The 23,047-nt window shown below is 42.3% G+C and overlaps 1 protein-coding gene and 1 long non-coding RNA gene across 2 annotated transcripts in view; one reads left to right on the top strand and one right to left on the bottom strand.

The window, feature by feature from the left end:
* Positions 1-9,673: 9,673 nt before the first annotated feature.
* Positions 9,674-14,495, top strand: esm1 (endothelial cell-specific molecule 1). The gene is made up of 3 exons (XM_069924348.1): positions 9,674-10,326; positions 11,091-11,246; positions 11,516-14,495. The coding sequence occupies exons 1-3, from the start codon at positions 10,023-10,025 to the stop codon at positions 11,617-11,619; spliced, it is 564 nt and encodes a 187-aa protein (XP_069780449.1). The 5' UTR covers positions 9,674-10,022; the 3' UTR covers positions 11,620-14,495.
* Positions 14,496-17,574: 3,079 nt separating this feature from the next.
* Positions 17,575-23,047, bottom strand: part of LOC138756145 (uncharacterized) — a 63,691-nt gene continuing 58,218 nt past the window's right edge. The window contains exon 3 of the long non-coding RNA XR_011352799.1: positions 17,575-17,810. This is a non-coding gene — a long non-coding RNA (uncharacterized lncRNA). The remainder of the gene's footprint in view (positions 17,811-23,047) is intronic.

The following is a 23,047-nucleotide window of genomic DNA, read 5'->3' as shown; positions in this document are numbered from 1 at the left end:
TTGGCAGTTGTTAGAGGTTATTAGGTCAGCACAACTCTGTGGGCCCAAGGGCCTGTACTGTGCTGTGGATGTTCTACTCTCCTACATGTATCTACCAATGACTGTTTGCCTGTGCTCCTCCCCCTGTCCCTTCCTCCTCTTAATCCCCTTTTTAATTCAGGCACCTGCCTATTTCCTCATACATTGATGGAGTGCTCAGGCCTGAAATGTTGGTTACCCTTTACTTCCTGTAGATGCTGCATGATTTGCTTGTGTTTCTCCAGCATTTTTGTGTATTGCACCAAGGGAATTGTGACCTTGTTCTGTCAGATGAGGATGAAAGAGAGGTGCATGAAATAGTCATGCCCACAAGGATCAGTGCTGGGACCCATGCTGTATTTAAAGAAAAGGGAATGACTTATATGTGAATGTGGGGAACATGAACTATACGTTTGCAAATGATGCAAAGACTAGCAGAGTTGCTGATAGAGAGGAAGGTAGTCTTTGGCAGCAGACATATCAATGTGTTGGTGAAATGTGCTGACAGTGGCACAAAGCATAGAATATAGGACAGTACATCACAGAAATAGTTTTATTTGGTCCATGATTCTGCGTTAATCATTCCAATTTAAATTACACATTTACCTGCACCTGGCCTATATCTGTCCATCTCCTGCCTGTTCATGTGCCTGTCTAATTGCCTCTTAAATGTTGCTATCACATGCTTCCCCAAGCAGTGTGTTCCAGGCACCTAGCACTCTGTTGAATAACTTTCACCTGAAAGCCATGCTTGGCATTTGACATTTCCTCTGTGGGGAAAGAAACTGGCAACACAATAGCCATACTTTTAGCCAACACATTTACATACTTCTATCAGGTCACCACTCAGTCTCCAATGCTCTAGCAAGAACAATCCAAGTTTGTCCTACCTCTTCTTACAGCTAATACTCTGTAATCCAGGCAATACTCTTTTGCACCCTCTCCATAGCCTCTTCGTCCTTCATGTAATGTGATAACCAGAACTACACAAAATATTCCAAATATGACCTGACCAAAGTTTTATACATATTTAGACTTTTCAATTTTTAATATTATCTTTCTGAAAGATGAAGGCAAGACTGCCATATGTCTTATTTACTATCCTATCCAGTCGTGTTGTCACCTTCAGGGGGTTATGCACGAACTCCAAGATCCCTTCATACATCAATGCTTCTAAGGATCCTCAGCTAGGCATACATTTCCTAGAGTTAGGGAGGTTAAAGAGGGGACATGATTAAAGCATATTATGAAAAATATTCTGTGGATACAGTAAGTTTCTGGTTTGGTGCCAGGAAGGTTTTCCCCATTTCATAGGTATATAAAATTATGTCATAAATTTAGGGTAAGTAAGAAGAGATTTAGAAGTCATAAGAGCGAGGTTGGTTTATGGCAGACAGATTTGCCATCAGCATTTATTGTCTGAAGTGTCTCCTAGCGTCAGAGAAAGAGAAGCAAAAGAGTCACTCCAGAATCCATAAGTGTATGTGGATTTGCCTCTAGCACTGCCACAACCCCACCCCCCCCCCGCCACTTCAGCCACACAGTCTAGTCCAAACCATCAGTAACCCAAGTTTCAGATCTGAACTTCTGACACGATTAGGAAACCTTCAGCACCCTTGGCCCTCACTCGCATCTCGGTTCAAATACCTCATACCCCTTTAGCCAGACTTGAGTTAGTCTCTGGCATTTCACAGCCTGGTGTGAATCCTTTGACTATAGTCACCAGCAGCCCATAGCCTCTGCGGGTTCCTTGCCTTGAGTTGGCAACACCCCGCTGTCTGTGTGTTCTTCAGCAGAAGAACCCCTCACTGGTCTGCTGTCGTGGTCACCGTCCCATGGGTTGTCTCCTCTGCTTTTCCTTCTCTAATGGGGGCCCCATTTTCCGCTTTTCCAGAGTCTGCAACACCTTGTGGCTGCTGCCAATCATAGGCACCATCATCTTGGGTGCAGAGACCGCGGTCACAGAATTTGTAATAAAACCACCATCAACACCATTAATAGGGTGCTTAAACCTTGTGCAGAGCTGACGGCAGTTGGTCTAGGTGGTTGGATCCTGTGGGAGTGATGTATCTCTGCTCCCTGTTCTCCATGTGTCTGCACCAATGGCAGTGATGCCATTACAGCAGCTCCGGCAGTGATGCCATTACTGCAGCTCCGGCAGCGCCGCCATCTTGACACAGTAAATGCTCCAGTACTCCACACTTTGTATATCAAACAACTTAAACCTAGTTTACAATGAAAAAGGGGTAATGTCTTGATGAATTTTATCAAAGACATGAAGCCACTAATGTCAGGGCAGAGATTTTAGTAAACTTTACTGAATGATATTGAATGGATAGAATAAATATATGTACCTGCTTCTTTTATTTCAGTCTGTGGCTGTTCTGAAAAAATATATAAATCCAGACCATTTGCACTCATCAACAACCTAATCAAGTAATGGGGGAAAATGAAATTACAGCAATAGATTTTATATAACTTTGGCACAAATCTCTTCTGATACATGACAAGTGGACAGTATAAATGCAAGGTTTAGTCTGTTCAATACTGCTGTTGATTGACTCACAAGAAATATATTCATGTTTGTTAGAATAAAACCTACAGATCATTTTCAAACTCCACACATAATTTCAATTGTTTGGATTTAGCATTCTCATTGTTGAAACAAGATGGCATACTTTGAGCTTCCACAAAAATAAATCTTTCTCATACAATAGATTGTAAAAGAAACATTTAGGTCACAGGAAGGAAGTGATTGCACTAGAGAGGGTACAAAGGAGATTTATGATATTGTTGTCAAGAATTGTGTGGATTGTGATTGTTTGCTTTTAGAACAAATGAGGCGAAGGATCACCTACAGAACAGGGGCGGAAAATTTCAAAATGGGACTGAAAAATAGCTGGCGCATGGTTTGGTGTCAGGCCTGCATCAACCCTTGGCATTTCTGCCTCCCATTGAGTCTATCCAAGTGCCATGAGGGAGACTGCAAGTGTCCCAGAGAACCAGGCCAAGAGTGCCACAGTGAAGACTGGAAAAGTCCCAGTGAACCAGGCTGTAGGTGATTCAGGGGAGGCCAAAGTCTCAGGGAACCAGGCCGAGAGTGCCACAAGAGAGGCTGGAAGAGTCCTAGGGAACTGGGCCAAGTGTGTCTTGTGGTCACAGCAAGAGACTCAGAGAACTGCACTGAGTGCCATGGGGGAGGGGGGGGGGGTGGGGGGCAGAAGAGTTCCAGTAACCAGGCCGAGAGTGCTGTGGAAGAGGCTGGAAGAATCCTAGGGAACTGTATCAAACATGTCTTGTAGTGATGGGATGAGTCTCAGGGAACTGCGCCAAGACTGCCACAGGGGAGGTATTGGTGGCTGCAGACAGTGAGAGGAGTAGCTTTGGTGGCAGAGGCCAATATGAATGGGAGAGCCCGATGTCAGTGAGAGAGGAGACCAGACTGGTGCCTGGACGATGACTAGAGCAATAGTCATGTTGGGTTTCTCTCGGAAAGCTGCCCTAACTTTTGATTTCAATTTAAATATGATTTCCTGTTACATTTACATTAATGCTAACATTAGAGTCAAACGCTACTATTGTCATGAATAATCTTACTGCTTTCTGTAAACCTTTTTTGTGGATCCAAAATGGGGCTGAAGCATGGTGACTTTGTGCTAGCTGCCTGTATGGCATGCAAAACTAAGCTTTTTACTCTATCTCAGTACACATGGCAACATGCTGTACAATTCAATTCAGATTCTTTCGGACAGGTCTTCCACATTGGCACTGACCCAAGAAGCTGAAGGGATTTTCAGTGTTGTGAATGTTTATGATTCTCCAGTAACATCTGCCCCATATTTATCTCTGAATAGCATAAGAGTACCATACATGTTGGATGCAGCCAGTAATAAATTGCACTCAAAAGCGAATTAGTTATCCTAGTAAAAACAACATTGGATCAAATGGTAGACTCACTTTTAATACTTGCTCCAAAAACAATTTAACTTGTATCCAAAAATTCTTAACTTTAGAACAAGTCCAAGTCAAATGAAAGAAAGTACCTGTCTTTTGTCCACATCTAAAACACAAATCTGAGGAATTTAAATCAAATTTCTTTAATTTTTGAGGGGTTAAATACAATTGATGTAAAAAATTATATTGTACTAATCTATATCTTACATTTATAACCTTAGTCATACTATCCTTACACAGATTTCTCCAAACATTTTTGTCTATCCCTGTTTAGATCAAGTTCCCATTTCATTCTTGATTTATGAACATTCAACTTAGGCATATATAGATATCTGAGTGTGGTAGCATGGATTTATGAACACAGATGAAAATGATTATTAGGCAATAAGCATCAAAACTAAGATTGTCTAGTTCATGATTTCCATTTAAATCCCTGAAAATTACTTTATATCATTATGCAAAATCATTTACAACCTTTTTTGGTGTACAGCTATTCAGAAAAAAAACATACTTAAAAGCTTTCAAAGAGAGTTTAATTTTTAGGGCCTTGTCAAAGTTCTACAAACAAGACCAATTTGTAGAGGTTCATCAAGGTGATCAATTTAATCTGGGCATATGGTCAGCTGTGTGGCTGGGGTCAACCTTCAGCAGGAAGTCTGTTAAACTGGTACAAAAGATCAGCATAAAGCCAGATTTTATTCAAGATCAAGTTCAAGTTTATTATCATCCTATTGTACAAGTACAACCTGATGAAACAGGGTTCTTCGGTCTTTGGTGAGAATGCCTGCGGACACAAATTCGGACATAAGACACATACAGACAAACAATACATATGCAGTACCTATGATATATGCATAGATAAAAATAAATATTGTTTAATAAATAGTAGAGTTTTGGAGTTTAGTAGGAGCAGTCATTCAGCAGTTTCACTAATGTGAAGGAACTGTGTTCTCAGCCTGGTGGTTCTGGCTCTGATACTCCTGTATCTCTTTAATGACAGCTGTAACTGAAAGATGCTGTGGGAAAGGTCATAGGGGTCCTCAAGCAGAGACTATCACCCTATATTCAAACAATGATGCAGGTAAATCACATCGATGATGAAGGAGGTGCAGGGGAAAGGAGACCCCAGTGATCTTCTCTGCCACTCTTACGTCCTGTGGATTGACCTCTAACTCAATGCTCTATACCAACTGTACCACACTGTGAAAAAACTGGCGAGGATGCTCTTGATAGAGCACCTGTAGAAAGTTGACAGGATGATGGTTGGTAGCCTTATCCGCCTCCATCTTCTCAGTAAATGCAGTCGCTGTTGTGCCTTCCTGAAAAGTGAGTAGATATTAGGTGTCCATATGTCACTCCTTAAATGGACTCCAAGGAACTTGGTGCACTCCACTATCGAGCTATTAATGTGTTGTGGGGGGGGGGGGGTAATCAACCCTGGTCCTCCTGAGTCCACAATCATCTCTTTTATCTTGTCCATGTTGAGATTTGGGTTGTTATTCTCGTACCATATATCGAGATTTTTCATCTCTTCTCTGTAGTGCCGATTGTTGTTGCTGATAAGTCACATCACAGAGATGTACTGTTGTGTCATCTATAAACTTGATAATAGTTGGAGCTGGAGCTGGCATTGAAGTTGTGGGTCAGTTGTGTAAACAGGAGCGCACTAAGCCCTGAGGTGCTCCAGTGCTTAACATGACGATGCTCGACATTTTGCTGCCGACCCAGACTGATTGTGTCCTTTCTGTTAAGAAGCCCAGAATCCAGTTATAAAGAGGGTTGTTGAGTCCCAGCAAGGAAAGCTTCTCCATCACCTCTGGGGAATGGCCATATTACACACCAAGCTGAAATTGATGAACAGCAGCCTGGCAATATGAGGCGTCATTCTCCAGGTGAGTCCGGATGGAGGGACAAGATTATAGCATTGAAATGGGTCCAGTGCTTCTGGGAAGTGGGCTTTGATTCATTCCATCATCGGATGCTGAAAAACATTTACATCGGTTTACCTGCTCAGGATACAGAAGGTGAAAATAGTGTTCATTGATGGGGCTGCAAAGTAAACAATTTAACGGATGACAACTTTCTTGAGTTTTGATGCCACTTGCTTTATGTGGTGATTGATGAACATTGCAGCCCTGATGTGAATTTTATCGATCATGGTGGAGGTGACCACCAACTCTCCTACTATTGGTATGGTCCATTAAGGTTACAGGAGAAAATGCTTTCATTTCACAAAATCTGTGAGAATTTGGCTTGAGTAAAGGCACCTATCCATAAGGGTACATTTTCTCAGCATTCAATGCAATTGAGTACTGCAAGGTCCTTTTAATAAAGTTGGTGCTAAACTGTGTTCTTGATTGACCCAGTTTAGGATAGCAGCATACTTTACCAGCATAAATAAATACCTCTTCATTTACCTTTTTGTTATGAACTATATTTTGTGCAAGGTTTACTACTGTAACCAGGATTATTTCAATGATTATTTTTAAAAAGTATAAAGTAGTTATATCCTGGACTGAGACACATTTCAGAGAGCCAGATGTTTTCATATTGCCACAGGGTGTATTGCCATTATTAATCTGTAATGCTGGTGTACTTGTGCACTTTAAGGCTTATTGTTTATTGAACTAAGCAATAAATTGTATTAGTTTAGTATTTATTTACTTATTCTCTTTATGTTTTGATGTGAGGTTAAGTGCTCTGTGCATAGACATGAAAGCATGGAAGATCACCCTATCTTTGCACTTGATATAAGGGGGATCCAAAAATTCACTTAGATTTTAAACAATTAATTGTCAAAGTACAAACTCAAGTCTTTGTAAAACAGTTCTCTGTGAAAGTGAGGAAAATACAGACATTGAAGTGTAGAAATAATAATGTCATTTTACGTCAAATTATATGATTTTCTTATAGTGATTTTTCACCTATTGGCATTAAGTATGTTATTTTAAATGCTTACTACACTGTTATAGGCAAAGGGAAGGGGAAATAAGCACCTGGATATTGTGCAAAAACCAAAAGGTCCAGTTACAATGAAATAAACATTGGTGTTTAAACAAGGTTGATAAATAAATCTGAACTTTGATGATAATGGAAAATAAGGTAAATCAGGTTGCAGCTTGGTATCTTTACCCCAGACGGTGAAAAGGGTTTCAAATATTTCATCAGTAAAATGAGGAGTTGTTCACAAAAGGTCAATTGTTCATGTTTAATTTTATTGTCACTTTATATCTGGTTCAGTGAGAAGGGTTTATTCTTCTGTAAACAATCCAGCAAATCAACTCTAACAGAAGCATGAAAGTCTGCAGACACCATGGATGAAGTGAAAACATAATGCTGGAGAAACTCAGCTGGTCAAACAATGTATATAACAAAGATAAAGATTCATAACCAATGTTTCTGGCTTGAGCCCTTCATCAAGGTATGGAAAAAAAAATGGTAGGGGGAGGGGTAGGGGAAGAGCATGGTCCCAAAGGCAGCAGGTAATTGGTGGATGGGGGTGGGGGGGGAGGAGCAAACAGGGGGAGCAGGGATTGATCTGTGAATAGAGAGAAAGGGGTAGTGAGCTGAAGGAAAGAAGATAAAGAGAAAGGGAAGAGAGGGAGAAACCGGAGAAGTCAATGTTAATGCCACCTGGTTAGACAGAAAATCAAGTGTTGTTCCTTCAATTTATAGGTAGTCTTGGTAGGATAGTACATGAAGCCATGCCTCTAACATGCATACAATAGTATAAAGTAGAAGACTAAGAGCATACAGTAGTGTTTCAGTGAAAATATCAATGAATACAGCATGGACTATTGTGAACTTCATTCAAGAGCCTGATGGCTGTGGAGAAGAAAATGTTTTTGAGCCTGCTGGTGTCTTCTCAGTGGGAGGATGGAGAGAGAGTGTGGCCAAAGTGGGATGGGTTCTTCAGTATGTTCATTGGCTTTCCTGGTAAGGGTAGATGAAAGTTGCTTGAGGGGAGGGAAATTTGTATGATGTTGAGTTGCATTCACCACCTTCTGCAGCTTCTTCCAATCTTGACTGGAGCAGATCCCATACCATGCTAGAATACATCCAGCTAGAATAGTTTCAATGGTGCACCCATAGAAAGTGCTAAGAGACATGAGGGATATGCTGAACTTCCTTAGGCTTCTAAGGAAGCAAGTGCTCTCTTGCCCATTACATCAATGAGGTTGGTCCAGTTTTGAGTCATTGGAAATGTTACATCCAAGATCTTGAAAGGTGAACATGTCAGAGATATGTGGGTAAGATTTCTGATTGTATAAAGAATTCTTCTTGAGACCAATCCCAACAAATGAAACTAATTTTCACTGGGATTGCCATGTTGCAAAAGAATTAAAAAAAACTTGGTCAGCGCTGTAGTCAAGTGGAAATTTCTTGGTAATAACCCCAAAGTCCCTATATAAATGTAATCCAAAAGCAATACAAGTATCAAATAAAGAACAATTCTAAATTTAGGTCTAATTGACATGGACCCATGATTGTTCAGTTAAATACAGCTCAAACCACATCATCAAGTTCACTGACAACATGACAATGGTGGATAATAGAGATGAGGTGCAGTCACTAATGGACTGTTACAGAGCCAAGAACCTGTATCTAAACATTAATAAAACAAAAGAGATGGTTGTCGACTTCAGAAGGGCCTGGGGGAGACAACACTCTACTGACCATTGATGGCTTGACCGTTGAAGTCATCAGCAGTATTAAGTTCCTTGGAGGGAACATGGTGGAGAATCTCACCTGGTCCCTTAACACCAGCTCCATAGCCAAGAAAACCCACCAGCGCCTCTACTTCCTGCAAAGGCCAAGGAGAGTTTATCTCTCACCCTCCATCCTCACTCATTCTATAGAGGATGCATTGACCGCATCCTGTGGAACTGCATCAACGCTTGCTTTGTAAGCTGTACCATGTCAGACCACAAGACCCTGGAGAGGATAGTGAAATCAGCAGAAAAGATCTCTTCCTACCATGAAGGACATTTACAACCCTCGATGCAGGTGAAAGGCAATAAACATTGTGAAGGACTCCACACACCCCTCATGTAAACTGTTCTCCCTTCTGCCATCTGGTAGGAGGTACGAGCACTCGGGTCGTTACATCCAGATTGGGCAAGCTTTTTCCCCCAAGCCATCAGGTTCCTGAATTCCCAGAACCTATGTGGAGAGTGTATACGTATACGTCTTAATATTTTAATATTCCAATGTCTTTAACATCTATTCTAACTTATATTTATATAAATATACTCCAGGGCACTGTAGAAATGCTTTCTCGTCTTTACCGTGTGAGCATGGTATGAACGATAAATAAAAGTTACTTGACTTGATCTAATGGTCAAGGAACCAAACGTTTTGGGAGAATCATAAAAGTATAAAGGTAGAAATATTGAAGGATGTGAGCAAAAGGCAGGAGCTGGGACCTTGGAGTGAAATCCTGATCCTCTGCAAATAATCCTCACATTCTTCCTAATCATAAAAATCAGTTTTCACCCCCTGCAAGTCCTTGCATGTAGGCCTTATTAAATGTTGCAGATCCTGGGCTTGTTGACGTACAGAACAAACGTTTAAAATATTTCTCTTTCAACGGCGCACTTGATTTATTAGTCATTATGCTGCACACGTGTCAGAAAATTCTCCAAGCGTGGTAACCTGTATATTGCCAGACAGCAATCATTGCCTGCCGACCTGCCCTACATAATTGCGGAGACGGTATCGTTGCTGTTGTTCTTCGCGTCCTTGAACAGTTGACAAGTACGTGAGAGATTCAGTCTTAAAGTCTTTACAAAACAACTAAACATAACATCTTACGTCAACACATCTGTTCAATTCCTGGATGGCAACCCAGTGCGACATGTTTGATTCCATCTCCTTCCAGCCCGGATTTAGAAACCTACAACACAAGCTGGCCAGAACACAACAACACCGGATTTAGGAAATTGACCCGGTGAAAAACATGTGGGCACACTGCTGATAAAAAGCCCACTGTCGCGCCTCCTTTCAGGATCAGTCTCAGTGCAGGTGTCAGGTGGGAACACTGTGCAAGCATGGCCAGTGCCCGTGCGCAGCTGCTGCTTGTGGGGTTGCTGGGTACCGTGGAAGGGTTCACGCTGAAATATGCGGTCGATTGCTCCTACTCTTGCGAGCGGACCACTGCTTGTCCGGTGACGGCGGGCTGCAAAAGAACGGTGCTGGATGACTGCGGCTGCTGCAGGGTTTGTGCGGCAGGCAGGGGAGAGGTGTGCTACCGGACTGTGGCCGGAATGGACGGGGTTAAATGTGGGCCTGGACTACGCTGCAACTTTAACAGCGAGGAGGACGACTTTGGAGACGAATATGGCATTTGCAGAGGTAAGTGCTCTGCGAGGAAGAAGAGTTAAATTAATTGATATGGCCCTGATCACGGGTATTCTTGTTACAATCCCAGACAGCGTGCTCGCTTTGTTCTAGAGTAAGGTGGTGTCTACATTTTCTGTAACTTGGTGTATTTGTGAACATGTTGACACCAGTTCACTTCACACATTCAATTTACCAACATCACCTGCATGCTGCTCGACCCGCTGAACTCAGCAGTGCACTCTTTGCGGTCACTGTCAATGACACATACTGAAGTCCTCGTTATAGGCGATTCTGACCGGGGAGCTGACAGCGCGCTGACCGCAAGAAAATTTAAAAGACAATCGAGCAAAACACAATTCTATATTTTGTGTATTTTATTGTCTCCTCGTTACACTTTTGACAAGAAAACGAACTTGTCATCACTGCAAAATGCTATCAAAATCTGAGTTCCCCTTTTCCAGTGCTCCTAGCTTTCAAATATGATGCTTGCTGCTTTCCCACGACATGTCTCCGGAGACGGAGGAAGGTTCCGGAGTGGTCTAGACCGGCGTTGGCTGTCCGATAGTCCGGCGCGGTAGAATCAGTTTTGTGAAGCACGAATGCATCACAGCTCCCCAGAACTCCACCTGAGCCAGTTATTAATCACGTTCTAAGTGCATTCAAACGACATCAAGTTTGCAAGAAACTGAAATGTAATACCTGTCTATCAGTGAAGTGTCAGTATTCCTAATCGCCTCCACTATCGTTTCTGTGTGACTAATGTTTTCCTCTTTCAGATTGTCCCTTCGGAACTTACGGGTTAGAGTGCAGGAAAGTTTGCAAGTGTTCGTCCGGAATCTGTGACAGGGTGACCGGCCAATGCAGGAAATTTCCGTTTTTTCAAATTCCTGAAAATAAAACTGGAAACCGGAGAAAATCTGCGCCTCCTTCAGGTAATGAGCGCACAAATCAGCGCTGTTCAATTTGACTCTCCATCATTCAGAATCTTCCCACCAATCTATGTTTTTAAAAAAAAAAATCATTTGAACATGTATTTAAATATAATTAAAGTTGTTGAAAAGTTTGTCTTATCCCTAAACACGGCCCATATCTGCAAAGCTCGACGTTGGAATTTTAAAATGACGTTTTACACATAGTTCGATGAACATTTTTACGGTCATTTTTTAAAAATATAATGAAATATACCAACCCTTTCAAACAGGAAACGAGCAAGGATCCGGCCATGATAACGATTACTTGAAGCCAAATATGTTCAGAGATAAAACGAACATTTCTATTGGAGAGAAGCGACAGCCCCCACGTTGATGTTCATCGCGATTTCTGGTGGGAGAGAATGTGATTGAACCACTGAAACTCATGGTCGCAACTTCATTAAGCAACCGATCTGTGCAGTATTTAATTATGTCTTTGTGGACATTGAAAGTGTTGTTTGTATAGAAGTACTATGTTTTTGTATAATTTGCAATTCATGATTTATTGTGTTTTGTAAAAAAATAGGTGCCTTATAAAATATTCTAAACTCCAACTTTTGGGCTTTTGGAAAAAATCGATGCAAACTCTTTAACCCAGTGGTTTTCAAACTTTTTGTTTCCACTCACATCTCATGTTAAGTAATCCCTATGCCATAAGTGCTCTGTGATTAGTAAGGGATTGCTTAAGGTGGTCTGTAAGTGGAAAGAAAAAGGTTTGAAAACTACTATTTTAATCATACCTAATTGACTAGTTATGTGCATGGTTTCATAACTCCAAAGGAGATGGAGCAAAATATTTCAGTAACAATTAGGTCTAGCGCAGTGATCCTCAACCTTCCCTTCCCACTCACATACCGCCTTAAGCAATCCCATACCAATCTCAGAGCACTGAAGGCATAAGGATTACTTAAAGTGGTTTGTGAGTGGAAAGAAAAAGGTTGCAAATCACTGACAACAGGAAAGATGTGGTCATGAATTACTGTTGAGGACTACCATTCTACACCTTAATGATATCTCAGATTAAAAAGAATTAAGGTTTCAGACTGTAGAAATGCATTTGTTCATTTGCCCAGTACTGCAAAATGTGCCCTTGTTTCCTTCCTTTCTACTATGGTCCCCACTACTCTTCTCTTCAAAAAAAATTCCACGCCAGTCAAAGAATAACTCGTATGCAGGAAGACATCTCAGTAATTCTCCTGATTCTTGGAAAGTTACCATAACTAAACATCTAGAACAATTAAACATTTGCGAGATATTGAATCATCTTATTACAAACTTTAATTCCATCTCTTATTACTATTTCACATATATCATAATGTTCAATGCACATAAAAATGTCCCTTTCTTTAAGATAATAATATATAGGAGTAAGTAGAGGTCCCTGAGTTTTGTCATCTTTCAGCGAGGGTACAGCTGAACTGATTTTGGCTTCAATTCTTTCCTGCTTTCTTCCATTTTAGACTTTTTTTCACTTAGGTTTAAAACATAAAGAAATGTCTTTTATCGTCTTCTCACGTCTCAACCAAACTGAAATAAACAATATATAGTTAAGCATTTCCTATCCTTTAGCATTTTTTCCAAAGAATTTACATAATATTTCCCTCAACCTTTTTATTTAATATTTAATTCAGTTTTATAAGAATGCAAGAATTGGCCATATACTATATGGTCCCACAACCCCGGTCCTCCATTCAAATCTGAAATATCTAAGTTCACTTCTTAGCAGTCCTCATTTTCCTTGATCTGTTGACTCACAAAAAAGATCTCTGCACTGTGATGGCTTTGATTGTAATCAAATGAGTGAATAGTCAAAGCCGTAGTACAGAGAGCTGTATAATTTCTATCCTAATCAGCTAACCCCTTTACCTATGGCAATATCCCTGATTCCAAAGTCTCCAGCCTGTAGGGACAACCTCCCAGCATTAATCATTCTCACAGTTTTGTACATGATATTTGAGATGAATGATCATTTTTCTCAACTTCATTGCATCGGCTGAATTTCTCCAATTTTCCTTATTTCAGTCGCTGTTTGAATCATTCTGCAGTTTCTGCATTATAATGACTCCAAGAACAAATGTTTTCTTCCATGCGTATTAACTTCATGCATTTCAAGAATTCTTTGTAAATCAACATTTACTTGTTTCTCATCATTTCAAAATAATAACTTCATTCTGAAGTGTAACAAATCGTGGTTTTCAATATTATACTCTGTAACTTTCCCACCTCTGCTTGATTTTTATTGATCATTTTGAACATTCTTTTTATTTTTCCCACAACTCTGAAATCAATAAAAATATATCAGATATGCAAATTGATAATAGTGGCTGCATAATAAAGCTGGGCCTCAGAGAATCTAATCAACAAAACTGATAGGTTATCGATGATAACATTCAACTTTATAATATATTGTCATCATCTAAGATCGTTTTAAATGTAAACAGCACAATAACAGGCCCTTTTGACCTATGAGCCTGTGCCACCCAATTATAACCAAATGACCGACAACCCCCCAGTAGGTTTTGAATGGTGGAAGGAAACCCATGCAGACATGGGGAGAAAATACCAAGTCGTTACATACAGCATGGAATTTGAACCCCAGTCCTGATTGCTGATGCTGTAACAGCACTGCACTAACTGCTACGCTAACCATACCACCCCATATCCTAAATGTAACTCTTTTAATTGGTCAGATATTATGCAAATCTATTAAGTCCATTTAGCTTGTTAACAAACAATATCAACTTGTGTTAAAACATTGCAAAACAAATCTGACTTCAATATTCATCACCTTAGCGTAAAAGTGTTTGTATTATATTAGAAAATTATAGATTTAGGTGGCATTTTCATTTGTACAACAGAGAAAATGAATTTAAGAGGAAAAATGTGGTTATTTTTATGAAACATGATGAAGCTGAAAGGGAACAACATATCTGTTTGTATGTGAAAGAGATGGTTGATACATATGGGAATTCATATTCTGGAAATCCTGACTAAAATGTTAACCATTTTGGCACACAATGAAAATGATGTCTTAACAATTTTATTTGATTTTACTTGTTAGTCACAAAAATTATATTTTAAATATATGCAACTATGACACGAAACTGGTGCAAATATTCTGGTGTTGCATGAATTTTGGAAATATAAGAATAATTCACATCTATTCTGAGGAGGTCTGGAATTTAGAAATAAATGATTAAAGTAATTTAAGATAGCATTTTGTTTCATGATTCTGCTATTCTTTTAGGCTTGTAGTTTTCTCCTTGGAGAAAACTTTGCTGATTCTGCACTAGATTAGCTCATCCATTCTTTACAAATGTCAAATTATTTCCCAATGTGTTTCAAGTAATAAATAAAGTTACCAACAATATGTATGCTTTACAATGAAATGCACACATCACCCTTTATTTTCTAATCCAGTAATTAGAGCTGCTGGATATGGATTAGTAACTGAATTATTTCCTGAATAAACACAAATATTATAACTCTTAAACAATAAGTTTAACCCTATTATTAAAAATCAACCCTCTTTCATAAGTAATTGACTGTATTTTCTATATTTATTAGATTAATTATAGAATTACACTGTCTGAAAAAAGTTTAATGTTCTTCCCATGTCTGCATGGGTTTTTCCCAGAGGCTCCGGTTTCTTCCCACTGTTCGAAATGTAGGTGCAGGTTAATTGGGTGTAAATTGGGCAGCACAGACTTGTGGGCAGAAATGTCCTGTTACCGTATTGTAAATCTAAATTTTTTTTAACTTAGTTACAGTCTCAGGAAGGTTGGCTATAGGTGTATTAATTACACCTGGGTATGAAAGCAAGGATTTAAAAGCGACTGATCAAACCTATTATGGCCCTGCTCCACCTACTCTAATTGCTGTCTGATGGGAGAATCAACTGGGAGAGTGAGCTTTATGGCATGCATGATTTGCTGCAAAGATCCCTGCTAGATTGAGAGAAGACTAATCATTGGGCACACATGCCCATTTTCCTGTATCAGCAATATCAGTTAATGTTGAGGATGGAGCGGAGACAACGCCGCTGGAGGTACTCGAGATGGCAGAGGTCGACAGCATCGAGTCCACGCTGCTGAAGATTCAGCTGCGCTGGATGGGTCACGTCTCCAGAATGGAGGACCATCGCCTTCCCAAGATCGTATTATATGGCGAGCTCTCCACTGGCCACCGTGACAGAGGTGCACCAAAGAAAAGGTACAAGGACTGCCTAAAGAAATCTCTTGGTGCCTGCCACATTGACCACCGCCAGTGGGCTGATAACGCCTCAAACCGTGCATCTTGGCGCCTCACAGTTTGGCGGGCAGCAGCCTCCTTTGAAGAAGACCGCAGAGCCCACCTCACTGACAAAAGGCAAAGGAGGAAAAACCCAACACCCAACCCCAACCAACCAATTTTCCCTTGCAACCGCTGCAATCGTGTCTGCCTGTCCCGCATCGGACTGGTCAGCCACAAACGAGCCTGCAGCTGACGTGGACTTTTTACCCCCTCCATAAATCTTCGTCCGCGAAGCCAAGCCAAAGAAAGAATATCAGTTAAACCAGCATAACCTTGGAATGTGTAATTTTAGTTATGATCTGCCCCAGGACAGAGTAGTGTGAGTAGATGAGACTACTTTTCACTAATTCTTTAACTGTTCAACAGTGTTGATTTCTAACATAACTAATGACTGTGTTCCAAACACTGCTCTATCCACAAGTTTACAGATGACACCACCTTCATTGGCCAGACCTCAAACAGTAACAAGACAGAGTATAGGAAGGAGAGAGAAAGCCAGGAGGCATGGTGTCAGGATAACAACCTTTTCCACAATGTCAGCAAAATGGATGAGCTGGTCATTGACTTTAATCAATGGAGAAGTGTCTACATTATGTCTATAGTGCTGAGGTGAAGATGGTGAAGAGCTTCAAGTTCTTAAACGTAAATTGCACCAACAACCTGTCCTGGTCCACCATGTTGATGTTATAACCAAGGAAATACACCAAAAACTACTTTCTCAGAAGCTTGAGGACATTTTAGATCTCCAACTAACTTTTATAGATGTGCCATGGAAAGTATTCTGTCCAGGTGCATTACAGCTTCATATCACGGGAACTTCTCTGCCTAGGACCGGAAGAAACTAAAAAGTTGAAAACACAGCTCAGGCTAACATGCAAAACAACCTCCCTTCCATCGCCTCCATTTATACCTTCTGTTTCCTTGGGAAACCTGCTAACATATTAAAGGACCCATCCGACTCGGGTCATACCACCTGCTTTTCCCTTCTGTTGGGCAGAACAGCAGTGTCACTGGGGTTGGTGTCACCCAGTGCAGTAACTCATGTTGTCAACCACCACCAACACCCCCCACCACCATGAACCCTCCCTTACCAGACCATACAGAATCCTTCATAATATTTTTGTACTAATGTTATGTGTAAATTGTAATTCCCATCGATCACTAAATGTAATGATAATAGTAGCAAGATAAACAACTAACAAAATTAAATTTACACCTTTAAATTACAATATAATACACACAGCAGCAATAAAAACAACAGTGCGTGCTTGTAGCACGGGCAGATGAAACCACATGATTTGAAGTGTCATTGAAATTGGGTAATAATGATAGCTCTGACCAGAATGCATTAGAAGGCTCAAAAAGTAAATTAGCATGGAGTTTTAGCCTTGTAGGTATATTGATGCATGTATGATGGGCATAAATGTTTTTGTTGTTATGACTAACTACAGGGATATTTTTATTAAAAAAAAAATTTCTGCTAAAACACTGCACAAAAATTTTATAGACAGTCATTTTGGTGTCACCCCCTCTGATGGCGTCACCTGGTGCGGTCCGTACCTCCCTAGTGATGCCAGTGGGGCAGAAGATGCATGCGTTTGAAAACACAACCTCCAAATTTAAGAACAGTTTTTTTTCCCTGATGCTTCCAAACTCTGAAATGGATATCACTGGCAAAAGACGACACCTTTGTGCTGTTTCTTAACTGTACTTTTCTCTATACCCTGCACTATTTGACGACTGCAACACTGTTGTCTAATTTATTTGTTATTATAGTACTTCCTGCTGTATCAGTTGGATTTCCTGTATAACATGCTAAACAAAGATTTTAATTGTATCTCAGTACACATGACAATTAAATTTAATCCAAAGAGTGTTTGCTGAATTGCAGAACCAAACATGAGAAAAGCCTTACTTTCAAATCAAAACTTGGAGATATAGGTAGATACAATGGAGGAACGATGAAATGTATTTCTTAATTATAGCTCACCTGCCATTTAGTAGATGTGGTGCATTGGTAATCAATGATTACCTTCTGATGCCAGGTCCCTGGTTGAGATGGTGTCCTCATGTCCATTGGGGTAACTGACGTAGGCATAATTTGGGTTTGAATGGAGGAGATGTACCTGCTCGATCAGGGCGTCAGATTTGTGTGTCCTCACGTGTTTACGGAGAAGTACTGGTCCCGGAGACGTCAGCCACACTGGCGGGGAGATGCCAGTCGCTGATTTCCTAGGAAAGGAGAAAAGATGTTCATGAGGGGTCTGATTGGTAGCCATGCACAAGAGCGATCAAATGGTGTGGAGTGCTTTGCGAAGGGCCTCTTACCAATAGTTGATGAACAAGCCTTTCGACCTCAGGGTCAGGAGGACCACCTTCCAGATTATCCCATCCTCACATTCCACCTGACTGTTGCCCCTGGGGTTGTGGCTAGTTGTGCGACTAGACTCAATGCCTCACAATTCCTCACTCATGAAGCTGGACCCCTGGTTGCTGTGGATGAATGCCGGGTATCTGAACATGGTGACGATCTGCACCAGTGCCTTGATTACAGAGGTGGTGGAGGTAATGGGGCAAGGGATGGCGAAGGGAAAACGAGAGTATTCATCTATGACTGAGAGGAAATAGATGTTCTTATTCGTGGAAGGCAGTGGTCCCTTGAAGTCGATGCTGAATCGCTCGAAAGGCCGAGTGGCTTTTACTACATAGGCCTGTGGTGGACGGGAGAAGCATGGTTTGCACTCCGCACATACCCTTTAGGACTCAGTCATGGACGATGAAGGGGAGGTTCCAGGACTTAATGAAGTGGTACAGGCACATGTCGCCCAGGTGCTAAAGGGTGTCATGCAGCGCCTAAAGCTGTTGGGACTGCACACTGGTGCAGGTCCGGAACAGTGCACTGGGGGAGTTGTGGAGTTTCCCTGGCCTATACTGGATGTCTGAGCTGAATGTGGCCAGCCCAACTCTCCAGTGCAAGATCTTCTTGTTTTTGATCTTACCTCTGTCGGTGGTGCTGAACATGAATGCCATTGTGCGCTGGTTATTAAGAAGGGTATGTAATGGAGTAGATAAATATTGGGAGAATTTGATAAGATTAGAGTAGATTACATACATACACACATTTTAAAACAGATCTTATTTGAAATACTGAAGAATTCATATTCAGGAACTTTATAGAAATTTCAGGAACTTTATAGAAACTATGGAGAATACTAAGTAGGTGCTATTTAAAATGATGTCATGAAATGAATAGATCATTGTTTGGATTGGAGACAGGCTGGCTGGTTGAATAACTACTAGGTGCTCACTCAAAGATCAATGAGAAGTTTTGTTTATCTAGGACAACAGATTGGAGCAGAAGGATAACTCCTGTTGTTTGCTGAAGAAGGTGGGGGTTTTTGCAAGTGAGAGAGTCACATGGGCTTTATCGGAGTCTCAGTTGGAGAGAGAGAGAGAGAGAGAGGTGAGACAAGCTCAACAAGCTCTCTCAGACAATGTGACACTGAAAGAGACTGAACAGTCACGGCTGAAACAAGCCAGGAAAAGTTTGTTGGAAGCAGAAAGCTCCAGAGTGGCAGATGGTTGGAAGTACTATCTGTCTGATGTTTCTCTTGGAATAAGGGAAACAGAAAGGAACTCTGTGATAGCCTGAAAGAAGGAGGTTATCATCTGAAGAAACCTGATGGGGCAAGTTTCATCAGCGAGACCCTGAGGTGACTAATGGTGGTACCTCAGATGTGGAAATCCTGGAACAACATATCTCTCTCTGCAAACCCTACAAGAACCTTCCTGAGCGGTAAACACTTACCTTTTGAGCACCAAAGCCTGGTGAACTTTATACATGTTCAATTTTGTGCACATTATAAGAATTGCCTGCAACTAGAGAACTTTGAAGGAGAAGTGAGAATGAACTGTGAACCAAAGAACTTTTCTTAAATTTACACGCACATCATACATGTGCTCTTAGAATTAGAAGGGGGTTAATTTGGATTAGTTAAGCTAATAGAAATAAGTTAGTTTGATTCTGTTTTCATGTTTAAAGATCATTAAAAACAGCTTTTGTTTCAGTAACTACTTGTCTTGGTGAATGTCTATTGCTACTGGGTTTTGGGGTCCTTTGGGGTCATAACAGGTAAACCTCCTGCCTGCCAGCTAGTGGCACCACTGGTGGTCTGCTTCCACGATTGACTGGGCCTCCTATTCAATGGCAGAGTGCCCAAGCTCTGAACCATGGAGGGTCTTGGAGAAAAAGGCCACAAGTCTGTCCCCTTGATTGAGGGTGGCAATGAGGGCAACATCAGAGGCATCGCACTCCACCTGGAATGGGGTGGTCTCGTCCACGGCATGCATTGTGGCATTGGTGATGTCCTGTCTGATGCGGGTGAAGGCTGATTGCACCTCAGCAAAGAGGGGAAAGATAATGGCTTGGGCCAGTAGGTGAACCTTGTCTGAGAAGTGGGGGACCTACTGTGAATAGTAAGAGGAGAACCCTACGCACCTGCGGAGGACCTTGAGCATGTGGGGAAGGGGCAGTTCCATTAGGGAGCGCAAGCATTCTGGATCGGGACCAAAGACACCATGTTCCACGATGCACCCCAGGATGGAGAGGTGGGTGGTGCTGAACATGCACTTCTCCCTGTAATAAATGAGGTTCAGTGCCTCAGCCACCTGGAGAAATCTTTCCAGGTTGGCATTGTGGCCACAGATGGTGACATTGTATAGGTACAGGAAAATCTCTCTTAGATTGTGCTGTTCTATCATGCTGAAACACGGAGACTCCATTTGCGACCCCAAACGGGACCTGGTGAGAACTGATAGTGGCATCTGTCTACCTCAAAGACAGTATAAGGTTTATCCTGGGCATGGAGTTGTGGAGAAAACCCTATACTGGGTTATCTCATTGACCATGTCAGCAATGCGGGGCAGTGAGTTGGCATCCAGCTGGGTGTACCAGTTGATGGTCTGACTATAGTCGATGACCATCTTTGGCTTGCTTCCTCCTTTTATGACAAGGACTTGGACTCTCCATGGACTGGTGCTGGGCTCTATAACTCCTTCCGCCAGAAGCCACCTCACCTCAGCCTTGATAACGGCCCATTTGGCTGCAGAAGTAGTGCCAGCTTTTGGCCACTATAGCCTTGCAGTCCGGTGTCAGGCTGTTGAAGAGGGATGGGGGGGGCACCCGTAGGGTGGAGAGCCCACAGATGGACTGGGGCGGTCACTGGACTTTGTGCTGTGAATGGTGATTGGGAAGAGTGGGCCACTGAAGGCAAGGGTGAGGCTGTGGACGTGACACTGGAAGTCTAGTCCCAGGATAACCAGGCCACTGAGCTTGCGCATGTCCTGTAGCCTGAACCCTTGGTATGTGTGTCCCCTCCCCCACTGTCAAGTCCACTGAGCAACACCCAAGTGCCATGATGGAGTGGTCCTGGGACACGGAAGCAACAGCGAAGATCACTGGGTATACTTTGAGTTTCAGCATAAGGACCACATTCGGGTGCACAAAGCTCTCAGTACTACTGCGATCAAACAGGCATTATATTACCTTCCTGTTGACGGCGATGATCATCATCAAGCGCTAGAGTCCATGAGGAATTTTCTCTGTTAGTGTGGTGAATGCTAGGACCGCCTTGGGGTCTGAGTCGCTGCTCCCTGACAGTTGTGGAGAGTAGCGGCCTGTGGGAGTCTGTAGGAGCGTGGGGTTTGACGAGTGCATGATTTTGCACATGCGTGTGTTGATCACATCGTCTGGTTAGCGAATCAAGTGAGTTGGATATATGGGGGTCAGCTGGACCATGATGGCAGTGCCCAGGGGATGCACATGGCGTCATCATGGTCCGGCGACCCACCTGAAAGTGACATCATCAGTGCTGGCAGAAGTTGGACAATGAAAGATGGCACTGCCCATGGTGAGCACACGGCAGTGGCGTGGTTGGACGACCAGGCCAGAAATGACGTCGTTGATGCAGGGGCAAGTGGTGGGTGGAGTAATGGGGCTGCCCGGCATTCGCATGTGGGGGCACCCAGAGAGTCAAGAGGGGCTTCCAGTTGATCAGGGAGGGCTGCAGCGCTCCCAGTGGGTCTGGAGAGGCACACTTTAGTAAAGTGGCCTTTCTTGCCGCATTGGGATCAATGCAAGATCCTCATGGGGCAGTTCTTTTGGGACCGCCTGTCTGACCCACACCAGGACCCATTGTATTTACAGTGGTGGACTACATCAGCGGGCAATCATCTCTTCCACATAGGGCCCCTCAGCAACTGCTGTCATTGGCTTCGGCTGGGCCAGAGGATGGGGGAGTGAGCAGTGAAGACCTCTACATGGTGAGCTGCAGCTTCTAGGGAGTGGACCACCTCCATGATCCTGGCAAGGGAAGCATTATTCTCCTCCAATAGTCCCTGATGAGTCACCATCAACCACAGCTTTCGCACGCAGGCATCTCAGATGAGTTGCTCCACTTTCCCAGCAGTCACCCCAACTTCAATTGTGCATGGGCGTGCTAGCTCTCGCAGTGCCCCCAAGTAAGTGTCTGCTATCTCATCTGGCTACTGTACCCTGATGCTGAGCAGGTATTGGGCGTAGAGTATGTTCATCGGGGCTGGTACATGCCTTCCAAGATGACCATGACTGGTTCAAAATCCATGCCGTCTTGGATAGCCTGGAAAATGTGTGGCCCCAGCTTGGTGCGTAGTACAATGAGTTTTTTATGGCTTGTTTTGATGTCCTCATGCATGTGGATGATCGTCTTAATTGCATGCTTTTAGATCTCAAAGAATGCTGGAGCTTCTGGATGTTGAGGGTCGATATCCAGCTTCTCGATGGTGAGGACTTCTCTGTGGTCCTTTAATTTTAAGCTAATTAAATTGTGAGCACTGCTGAGCAAACAATTCTGATGCCGAGTCGACAGACTGTACAACAGGCTTTAATTAGCTTAAACATACACACCAATCTCAGTATACTCATGGCTCCATGTGTCTGGCTGTCCTCCAAGGGCCGGCTCAAGTCTTTATACGGGCTTGTGATTGACAGCTGGCAGGTGGGGCCAGTCTCCCAGGATGCCTACCTGTAGGTACAGTGGTTGCCCCCTTCTGTAGGCTTGTAGGAGTGCAGCCAGTATAGTGGTGTGTGCTTTGCCCCTTTAAGTGTCTGTTTGAATGCCTCTAAAACATAGTACTGTAATTGTATCTGAATCCATCACCTCCATTGGCTGCACATTTCAATATCAATCAATCTGTAAAACTTCTTTCACACCTTAAACCAATGTCGTAAGGAATCAGAATTTTGATAATTTATCCTTTCTATGCCCAAGGAAATAGGATTTTGACTATCTACCAATTCCATGCCTTTCATAGTCATATTCAGCACTTGACGTTCTGTTTTGCGGAAACTGCCAAAATGTTTGGCCTGGAAGTCAGCCTGAAGAAAACTGAGGTCCTCCATCAGCCAGCTCCCCACCATGACTACCAGCCCC

The sequence above is a fragment of the Narcine bancroftii genome, chromosome 3 (assembly GCF_036971445.1).
Source record: "Narcine bancroftii isolate sNarBan1 chromosome 3, sNarBan1.hap1, whole genome shotgun sequence".
In the NCBI taxonomy this organism is placed as follows: Eukaryota; Metazoa; Chordata; class Chondrichthyes; order Torpediniformes; family Narcinidae; genus Narcine; species Narcine bancroftii.
This window is presented reverse-complemented; position numbering and strand designations above follow the sequence as displayed.

What these genes read in the sequence shown, in the direction of transcription:
- esm1 (XM_069924348.1), top strand. Translation starts at nt 10,023, where the DNA reads ATGGCCAGTGCCCGTGCGCAGCTGCTGCTTGTGGGGTTGCTGGGTACC. An exon ending in CGAATATGGCATTTGCAGAG is followed by an intron (nt 10,327 to 11,090) that starts GTAAGTGCTCTG and finishes TTCCTCTTTCAG; the next exon opens with ATTGTCCCTTCGGAACTTAC. An exon ending in AAAATCTGCGCCTCCTTCAG is followed by an intron (nt 11,247 to 11,515) that starts GTAATGAGCGCA and finishes CCTTTCAAACAG; the next exon opens with GAAACGAGCAAGGATCCGGC.